Genomic DNA, 10,168 nt, shown 5'->3' with positions numbered 1-10,168 from the left:
TCAGTGAAATACCCGGCCTTACGAGCGGCACCGACCCTCAAGCATTTATTCCTCACAGCTCTCAGACCCCACACATACCTCATCCCCTCGCGCTCCCAACCCACCACAGCTCACACCAGACTATTTTATTTCTAAATCTTTATTCGTTTCCTACACGGAGAAAACAGAGGAATGTTGAAGCAGCAATATCCAAACACACGAGCAAGGAGCCATCGCTCCGTGAGGGCACAAAAAGCAGCCCGGGGCCCCTTGTGCTGTGGTCTCTGTGGGCAGCGTGAGGGTAGGTCCAGGAGCAGCCTCTTCGTACGGGGGGAGCTCTACGCAAAGGTGGAACCGTTCCAGCCCACATTGGCAGCGTTCATGTCGAAGTAGTTAATGTACACCCTGCAGAAGAAGCACAGGAATACAGTGACATTTATGTAAGTGATGAGTGAGAGAAGGCAACAGGACAGTGGGAGTGTGCTTCCTGTTCCCCAGAAAGAAAGAAAAAGCGAAGTTTCTTTTCTACCAAAATCTAGCTAATTTGTCTGACAGAACCCCTAACAGCCAATATTCCTTGGAACCCCTGGAACTGTACTTTCTTTTAAATATAAACCCTTCTTCAGTCAGGGACTGTTCAGACTCCAGAGATGTTTTGGCTCTTCCCTCCAGCCCTGGGATGCAGGGGGCAGCAGGTTCCTCCTGGCCTTCACCGCTCCCTGAGGATATTCCCCAAAGCCCTGCCCGTCCGTGAGGGAGCTGTTCACAGCCTGATAGTTCACTCCTACCCAGTCTTTCAGCTCTGGCCTGTAACTCCTATTCCCTTGAGCTTCCAGCCTCCCACTATGAGAAGACATCACACCTCTGAGGCAAAAGACTCTGCAACTTGTTAATACCCTGGTATTCCTCCCTACTCTGAGGGCAGGAAGTCATTTAACAGCAGAGGCCTGAAGGGAAACTTTGTAGGCAAACTCTTACACGGATGCGAGAATGCTGCAAGTGCTCACTCTGTATTCTTTTAAACACATGGACTTATTACCGGCTTTTTATGCTTCCAAATTAAGTTATCAAAGCAGTTTCAGAGCACCAGAGGAACAAGGTTAACATCACTCACATCCAAGCCTTACCTGTCTGCAGATACGTGCAAGTGCTTAGAGATCAGATCGCACAAGAGCTTGGTGTAGGTCTTGTTCTGCTGCCCTCCTATTTTGCCAATGCTGTAGAGGCTGCAGAGAGCACAGGGATCCGTGGAGCCCCCAAAGGACATCATCTGATCAGGTATGATGTGCACAGCAATGTACTGCGATAAGAGAACAAACGGAGTAATTCATTTTCCTTCTCCTCACACAGACTTGTTTAAGGTACCAAACTCGGCATTAAGCATTGTGCAGCTGTGTGCCATTCTGGAGGCCAAGAACAGCCCCCAGCCTCCTTACGAGGCCTTGGACCACTAGAGGCTGCTAGGATCCCCCCAGATGGTGGGATCCCCCTGGCGCCTGGCTCTGAGCTCCAGGTCCGAAGGCTGAGTTTGGGCAAACCCGCAGGCAAGGCAGGCGCTTCTCCCTGCCGCTGCCGGGGGCGTGGGACACGCGGTCGGCGATAAGGGCCGAACGCCGCGTCCCCGTGCCAGAAATCACACCCCAAATCACCGAAACCCACGGCTCTGTCCGTCCGGGACGCGGCCCCGCCGGGCTGGCACCCCCAGGCCGTACCCGCGGGCGGCGTGGGGAGGAGGAGGAGGAGGAAGAAGCGGCCATGGGCCCCCAGGCACCCGCTGCTCCGCTTGGGCCGGCGTCTCCCCAGCCCCGCACCCCCCACGATCCCTGCCCGGCCCCATCGCGGGGCGACCCCGGTGCGGCGACCCCGGTTCCCCGTCCCCCCGCCGCCCTCCCCGACCTGCGCGGGCTTGCCGGTGGCCTTGGCCAGCTGCTGGGTGAGCTCGCCCAGCAGGCTGTCGGGCACGGCGTCCTTGCAGACGTTGGTCTGGATGGCGAACATCGGCATGGTGCCGGCGGGGCTGGGGCTGCTGGCGGCGGAGACAAGCGGGACCGGGAGCGGGACCGGGAGCGGCGGCGGCGCAGTGGGGCGAGGGGGTGGCGGCGGCGGCGCTTTTAGGGCGAGCGGGGCCGCGCCGAGCCGGCCTTAAAGGGGCCGCACCGGGGGGGGGGGGGCTGGAACCCCACCCCCCCCCCCACTGCAGGGACCCGCCACAACGCCCCTCCTAAAACAACAAACAAACAAACAAACAAAAAAAAAACAAAGAGGGCTGCCTCTCCTGGCAGCTGCAAAAGGGGGCTGTTGGCCCCGGAGCGGAAGGGGGTTGTGTCCTTTTGCAAAATAAAGGCATATTTGTGGATTTTTTGTTTTAACCGTGTGCATAGCTGTTACACAATGTGAGCGAAAATGTGTCTGGCTGGTGGGCATATTAATTATTCTCTGATCTTCTTCGCTCGTATTGCAAGTGATTTATTACTCCTCAGCATCCTCATTTTCATACCAGATTTGTGGGGAAAAAGAGGCAGAATTGCTCTTTTTTTCTTTTTTTTTTTCCTTTTTTTGTTCTTTTCTTTCTTTTGCTTAGAAATGAAACGGTGTGAGCCCATTCCTTGGGGAAAGGGATCTTGAGAGATGGGCCTTCCGCTGGCTATGTGATGCGGTGCACGTAGGCTGCAGAGGGCACGACTCGACTCGCCGCCCTGCTTCACGCTGCAGCTTGGCGCTGCTTGAAATGACTCACGGGAAGGCAAAAGAGAATCAGGCCCAGAGCCTTCTCTGTGCAGACATTTTCCAGACAGGAATCAAGCACGTTAATTTTTAACAAAGTCCCAGTGCTGCAGCTGCTAGAAAGCTTGTGCATACATCTGCATTACACGTGTGACTACACATAGCCCTGAACAAAGAGCAGAAGGTGATTTGAAGAGGCACAGGCTGTCACACAGAACTGGCAGGACTTGAAGTGCTTACTTTCATTTTTGTGATTAACAGTGATATTGAGACCTGAAGACGTTTCCCTCTGAGCACTGCCACTTATTCCCCGCACCTTTCTCTGTCCCTGAGTTGTTGCATAGGTGTGGGGTGGCAGTTCCAGCATTGCAGGCTGAAAAACTTGGGAGAGCAACGGGGCCACGGGGGTGATGCTCTGCAGCCTGCCAGCCCAAGGCACCAGACCCTTGCCATGCTGCTCACACCATGGAGAGACACCTGCAATTTCCTCCTTGTGTCCCCTTGACTAAGGAAGTAGCAGAGCGTACATTTTCATAGCTTCTAAAGATGCATTTTTAAAAGTTAGATAAGTACTAGCACACATCTGTGCACCTTTCCCTCAAGTGATTACTCCACGTGCTTGCAATCGTTTTCTGGATGAATCTGTTTTAAAACAACTGCTTGTGATTAAAATAAGAACAATGAAGTGTGTCTAAAACAGAAAGAAGCTGAAGGGTAAAATGTTTTACAGAAATACATCTAACAGCATTCTAATGATGAACTAGAGCCAAAAAAAAAAAAAAAAAGCCTTCATATTACCTATTAGAGAGCATAAAGCATGTTTGTTAACAAGTAGAGGTGGTCTTGACTGTACTTGGTCTCAGAGTTACCTTAGGAACGTGCGGTTCAGTGTTTGGATGCTCTGAGAATAACTCAGAAAGCATCTAGCACAGAAAGGCTTCAGCAGAAATGGGGGGTAGGCTGGAGCCTGGGGTCTATCCTGGAGCCTGACTGTAAATAGCAGGGTTGGGGCATTTGCTGGTTGTGGTTGGACATACTTGACTTAATTGCAATCAGAACCAGAGCACCGAGCCATTGGGCCAGGGAGAAGGAGCCAGGAGAACATCAGAAGATGCTGGTGCTGTGCCTCCAAGAGCAGACAGAGGAGGCGCTCTTTGAGCTGCTGGCTCTGTGAGGAAGGCAGACTGATTTATGGAGACGGGAACGGCCTCCTCAGCTAAGGTCCTGCTGTGTTGAGGGGCTTCATAGTCATTGTCTATGAGCAATTCTGCCAAAAGAATACCTGCCTTGTGTCATGCCTTCCTTCCTCGGTGGGCAACTCTGCAAGGCTTTAAGTAGGGATGAAGTCATAACTTGGGATGATGTCTCATAAGATATACGGTATTCAGATCTAAAGTAGCACCTTGCTGCTTTGATTCACCAGACCAGTTTCCACGTTATGCCCTCAAAGTATTTGTGCAGGCTGAGATGCAGACTTGTATTTAAAGATTGTGGCTGCAAAGGCAAAGCTATGATAGGGGCAAAAATGGGATGTTTACAACAGAGCTTGGAACAGAGATGAGATGGGGGCTGTTCTTCCAGAAAAAAGAAAAAAAAAGTTTCTTTTTCCTTTAAAGCAAAAACAAAAAACTGTACACCTGATCTCAGACCTTCAGGAAATAGTTCTGTATTCAATCTTTCTATTTTCCTTTGGAAGCAAATTATATTATCTGACCCAGGGCTTGAATGATAAGTATTTATGTGGAAGTCTTCCTTTCATAATTCACCACTTTGACATCTGGGAATAGCTCACTGTGTCTCCCTCATTTTGAGCTGTGCTCTAATCTTCATTGTCATTGCAGATTGCTCAGGGGATGAAAGGGGAGGGCAGGACAGCAGACAGTGGGTTTTTTCCACTTACTCCCTCTGTCTGCTGTGAACCCTGGGAGATTCCTGCAGCACCAGCGTCCCTGCTAAGCAGCTAGATGTCTACCTAGTGTTAGATCTAAGGAGGACCTGGACTGCAATCCAGCCCTTTTCAATAAAACACAACCCCGCGTTCCTCCTTTTGAAGTGAGGTCCATGTACCACAACAATGGCCACATCCTGACGTACATTTACGCGTATTTTGAAAACAGAACTATCCTGACCTGATTAAATCTGTTCAGGCTGCCCAGCATGATCCCAAATGGAGTGTTCATCTTCAAAGGAAGAAACTGTTTTAAAGAAAAGCTTCTATTAGGAATATTTTGAGAAAGCACCCTCCCATCTCAGCCATAGGCCCTCCCAGAATAAGGAGAATCTCAGTTGTAAAGGTTCCTGCTGTTCTTCTACTTTTATTGAGGCAGCAGACAAGATGTTAGGACAGCAGTGGGTAGCACTGCTGGCTTTTACACTTGTGGCATATGCAGATAACACAACTAGAGCTGCAGCGCTCAAAAATCATGGTGAGTGTTCAGGAATAAGCTCTTACCACCTCAGAGCACCTCAAGCAAAGGTGGTGTTGTTCCAGCCCACATTGGCAGCACTGATCTCAAAGAAGCTGACATAAATTCTGAAAGAGAAGACAGGTGCTGTTAGCTGCCAAGAGGAGACCGCTGCAGCTGGCCAGGGTGGTCCTGCAGGAGGACACGGTCCTGCTGCAGTCTGGCCCCAGAGCTCTGCACGCCGCAGGACCACACCACTTCTCTGCAAGTTGCACATTTGCTCCTGCAGTTTCTGGCAGGTATTGTCAAGTGTTGCAACGCAAGATGCCTTGTCTGCTTGCATCCTGGAGCTGGTAGTGGTTTCCTACTTCTTGTTTTAAGGCAATCTCAGGATGCTCTATTTAAAGTAACTGACACAAAGTCGGTTCTGGGGCAGATTGGTGTACGTTCAGGAGAAGCACTAGAAATGCTTCTATCTAAATCAAAGCTCTTACAAGAGACCTCCACCTGTACCCCACAGACAGTGGGGAGGTGTTGGCAGATATTACTCAAATTATGAAATGCATCTGTACCTAGGCTTGTGCACGTGTGGTACCTGAGCCTCCATCATTTTAACTAAGAGATTTTACAGCTTTTGGGCTCTGCAGCTCATGCAATTGCTCCTTTCCTCCTTTTCACTGAAGAGTTGCTCTATTGACTTGGCATTTAGCATCTTCAAGAAGAATGTTAACAGAAGAACATCAGAGGACAAATTTGGGATTAAGAGCTTTGACAATCTGTGCAAAGTCGCATCAGACATGTTTCTGTATGAGCTCACCTGTCAGATGGTATTTTCAGCTGTTTGTTCAGCAGGTCACAGAGCAATTTGGAGTAGACCTTGTTCTCCTGCTCTCCTATCTTCCCGATGCTGTAAAGAAAGCACATAGCACAGGGGTCTGTGGAGCCGCCGAAGGACATCACCTGATCAGGAGAGATCTGTATTGCTAGATACTGTTTGGGGAAAAAAAAGAAGGAAGAAAAAAAAAAAAAGAAAAGAAGAAGAGGAGTATTATCTTCCTTTGCCACGTTAGGAAAAGTTTTGAAAATTGCAAAATCCCGGATGACATTACTTAGGTTTTTGAATGTTTCCTGTATGTACTTCATTGCACTCTCAGATCTCCTAAATGTTTTTCTGCAAGTCACAGGGATGAGAATGTAAAAAGTGCTCCCATAATATACCATTTGGGGATAGAACTGATGGCAGTGCCTATCTATTATGGAAAGGCTACTTTCCTAGCTAGAACTACTAGCAGCACATGAAATAACTGAAAAGAACAGTCCCAGGCACTTACAGATATTTTTTTACCACTTACTACAATGCAGATAGTTTTACTTGTGTGCTTATGAAGTACAGTGGAGCACTGATCTTTCCCAACCTTCCGTCTTCTCCTTGGAAGACTTTGTCCTCCAAGCCTTGCTTGCCACATCCAAGGCTTTTGTGTCTCGGTACCTAACTGTACAAGTTCGCATTCTTCTGAGATATTCCCTGCTGTGTTAAGGGCCAGAACAAGACATCATGACAGTTGGGCTTGGGAGTCTCGGTTCCTAATGATTACTCTGTTGGGGTAAAGATAATCGAGGCAGGGAGGCAGATAGATACACTGCACCTCATGTGCAGGACAGCCCCTTCCCTGGCTTGAGCAACTGGTCTGCTCCTTCTGTGGCCAGGAGTGAAGCCAGGACACAAAGAAACAAAGGCAGAACTGAAGCAGTGGGTGGTCCAGAGTCTGCGGTGTAAGCAGACCCTGCTGAAGCATTCAAAATGGGACAGGAGGCACACCTAGGTATTTACTCCAGAAGAGGGGATCCTAGCAGTGCCCCGTGTCTGACAAATGCCGCTGTCTTGCAGTGAACACTGTAGGTAATTGCAGGCTTCAACCCCAGAGCGTTACTCCAGTTCCATATTGGAAGATGGGCTCTGGATGCTCTGCCCAAGTACAATGTTGGGAGGAGGACCCTGTAATATCATTGTCTTTACTGCCCGTAAGGTTTGGGTGGAAAGTTCAGGTGCTGAGAACTCAGTGATGTGTCAAAAGAATCTGCTCCAAGCCACCAGGCTCTCCCTGACTGTGCAGGATGTGTGAACGCCGCTGGGGTTTGCAACCGCATTGCTCCAACCCCGCGTTCCAGAGAGATTTTGCACCTCACTGGACCTGCTGCAGTCTTCCCTGCTGAGGTAAATGTGAACTGACACAGCTGAGGTCTAGACCAACATCCCCCTCGTTAAACAAAATACAGCTTAATCCTGCTTTTGTTCTTGATAGCAGGACAACTGGAAGAAAGTATCCATGTTAACATTAATGAGCAGCTTGCAGTTTTCCCTGCTGCTAATGCATAGTGTCACATCCACACACTGGGGAATCCAGGGATCAGTTCCTTTGGCACCCATTTGGCTTCTGTTCTTACCCACGTTTATTAGTAGCGCATCGTTGGAATTCAGCAGCAATTAACCCCCTCGTAAAAAAAGCAAACCTGAGTACCAGGAAGCCTCTGGGTAATTAGCCTTGGCTGCCATTTACAGCTTGTTTGGGTGCAAGGTGCACCCAGCCACAGCAGCGCAGGATGAACCAAGGAGACCCCGCTGAGGTACCACTTCTCCAGCCCTGTTCTCCCCAGCTGGACACCCTGTGCTCTAAGCTAGCTGTATGCCACTTGTAGGTATGCACACGCCTTTAAACATCTATCCCAGAAGCAGGTTAGTATTAAAAAATATCACGCTGAAATATTAATCACCATTATTTTCACCTTAAATGGTTTGAGAATATTTATTGAAGTGTTTTTTTTTTCCAGGAGAAAACAAAACACTGATAAAAAATCAGGATTTTTCTTCAAATGGTACCATTTCCTGCGAGAGGAAAGCTCTGCATTCCTGCCCACACTAATCCTTTCCTTCTCTCTGATATATCCAGGAGACTCTCTCTCTCTTTCCTATTGCCTCCTTTGTCACGAAGAGTTTGCCTGTCCTAAAAAAAGACTCTGTTGTTCCCTGTTTATTTCTAAGTAACATTACATGTCCCTTCCACAGGGCTGCACAAGCCTGTCCCAGCTGCATCCCAGCCCTGCCCTCTAGCTTTATATTCAGAGCTGTTATGCAAGAACTGGCAGAGGACAACCTCTGCTCCCCCAAACAGGAAGCATTTGTTTTCTAGATTGATGAAAATTTTTTTTTGAAGAGGGGTAGAGCACATCGGTCTCACAGAAGTAGTCAATTATCTTCCTGCATGGGTTGAAAAAAAATAATCTTACTCCCATTTTTGATTTAACCTGTTTTCTGGGGAGACAAGGCTTATACAAGCCTAAAACCTGCTTCTGAAGTAACTAGCTTCAGCCAGATATAGCAGAGATTGATTTCCTACATGTTTGATGAGACTGGCTGACTGCACAGCTCTTTCCTGAGAAATGGCTCATTGCACAAGCACGCCTGGCTAAATGGAAAAAGTGAGCATCCCGACTTACCTGTGCTGGTTTTCCCATTGCCTTTGATAACTGCTGGGTGAGCTCTCCTGTGAAAGACTCGGGAACTTTGTCCTTGCTTATATTTGTGTTAACAATGAATTTAGGCATCTTTGGGTCACGAGAGGGTTTTCTTTCAGCTCGCCTTGTTCACAGCACAGCTTTACTCCCAACACACCTGCTAGATTGCTTATCCCACTGAGAAGGAAAGCATACCAGGAGCCTTTAAATAGCCAGCAGTGACGTGCCCTGGCACTCCTGGGGGACCAGGAGTCCCTCGGGAGAGAAGGGGCTGCGTGTGCTGCTGGCTGCTGGTGCAGACAGTCCAGGTAAAGCTCCTGCAGGAGGGGGAGCTGGCTGCTCGCACTCTGGAAATCGAAGCGGCCAAAAAGACACTTCACGTTTGGATTACTGCAAAAAACAGTGAAGAAGCAAGGGTTTCAGAGAATTTTTGAGGATGAAATGAATATAATGTGCCTTTCCTCACTATTCTCATAATTATTTTAAAATGCAGATGGACACCTCAGCTGTGAGTCTGGGGACTCTCTCTGTGGCATAGACCATAACAGAAAATCCCCAATAGCACATGTCATGGAGACTTCCCCTGAACTGTGACAAAGTTGTCACAAAGATGCTTTTAGTTCATCCACCGTCCATGTTAGTGGATTGGCTCTCCTGCATCAGAAATGTTCTGAAAATAATGAAAATCCTGAAAAAAAATTCCCAAAATAACTTTTCAGGGCATGTATCCTGTGTGAAAGCATTAAAAACAAACTCAAATGACAGCTCCATCCATAAGGAGGGGAACTGCTATTTGCAATATTAAGGAGGGGAACTGCTATTTGCAATATTGATGAATCTCTTCTTCAGTGATTTGTTGAAAGCAGGTGGTGTAATCCAAAGCACTTGGTCATAAATCATACTACAGTTGTTAGTGGTCACCTGGAAAATCTTATACTGTGTTTGTAATGAACTTCATAACCTGTTTTTTCTACTGGTACAACAATCTCTAGTTATTTGCAGCTTACTTATGTAACAAGAAAAACATTTCCAAAACAAACTCTTTCTTTTCTGAAAACATCTGATGTAATTCCCAGAAGCTGATGTACCAGCTTGGAAACCAGGTCCTTTGACACCGCAAGGACTCTTGAGAGCGTGCTTTCTTTCACAGGAACCATTTCACCTCTTTTATGTACACTGGGAACCTTTCGGCTGGTCCTTCTCCCTGCCTGGAGTTACCAGGACGTTCTCCACTGAGGCTCCCACCCCATCTCCAGAAGGACTGCCTGACAGTACAATTTCACTTTCAGTGTTTTTTTTTTCTGTTTCCGTAGCTGGAACCTTTTTCCTAAGTTCCTCTGCTAAGTTTTGAATCTGTTTTCCCTGGGGCCGCACTGAACCACGCACCTAGCTTTTCCTCTATCAGCCTGACAGTCAGATATTTTAGACTTCTCTTTTATCCCTGTCTCACGACTGATGAATGTTAATTCTTCCTTCCCTCTATTTGCCTCTTTAAATTATTCTGCTTGGTCTTACACATTTCTGAACACTCTTCTCTGAACTATTTG

At 47.9% G+C, this 10,168-nt stretch overlaps 2 protein-coding genes across 2 annotated transcripts; both read right to left on the bottom strand.

The window, feature by feature from the left end:
- Window positions 1-123: 123 nt before the first annotated feature.
- On the bottom strand, window positions 124-2,286 carry MIF (macrophage migration inhibitory factor). The gene is made up of 3 exons (XM_080559966.1): window positions 1,876-2,286; window positions 1,107-1,279; window positions 124-384 (listed from the first exon to the last, which is right to left on the bottom strand). Exons 1-3 carry the CDS (start codon window positions 1,981-1,983, stop codon window positions 318-320), a joined length of 348 nt encoding a protein of 115 aa, XP_080416092.1. The 5' UTR covers window positions 1,984-2,286; the 3' UTR covers window positions 124-317.
- A 2,711-nt stretch (window positions 2,287-4,997) lies between these two features.
- Window positions 4,998-10,127, bottom strand: LOC308179581 (macrophage migration inhibitory factor-like). Its single transcript, XM_080559967.1, has 3 exons — window positions 8,604-10,127; window positions 5,926-6,098; window positions 4,998-5,236 (listed from the first exon to the last, which is right to left on the bottom strand). The coding sequence occupies exons 1-3, from the start codon at window positions 8,709-8,711 to the stop codon at window positions 5,170-5,172; spliced, it is 348 nt and encodes a 115-aa protein (XP_080416093.1). The 5' UTR covers window positions 8,712-10,127; the 3' UTR covers window positions 4,998-5,169.
- Window positions 10,128-10,168: the final 41 nt, after the last annotated feature.

Source organism: Anser brachyrhynchus (genome assembly GCF_964034855.1).
Source record: "Anser brachyrhynchus genome assembly, chromosome: 17".
Classification (NCBI taxonomy): Eukaryota; Metazoa; Chordata; class Aves; order Anseriformes; family Anatidae; genus Anser; species Anser brachyrhynchus.
The sequence above is the reverse complement of the archived record's forward strand: the minus strand, read 5'-3'. Positions and strand labels throughout refer to the sequence as shown.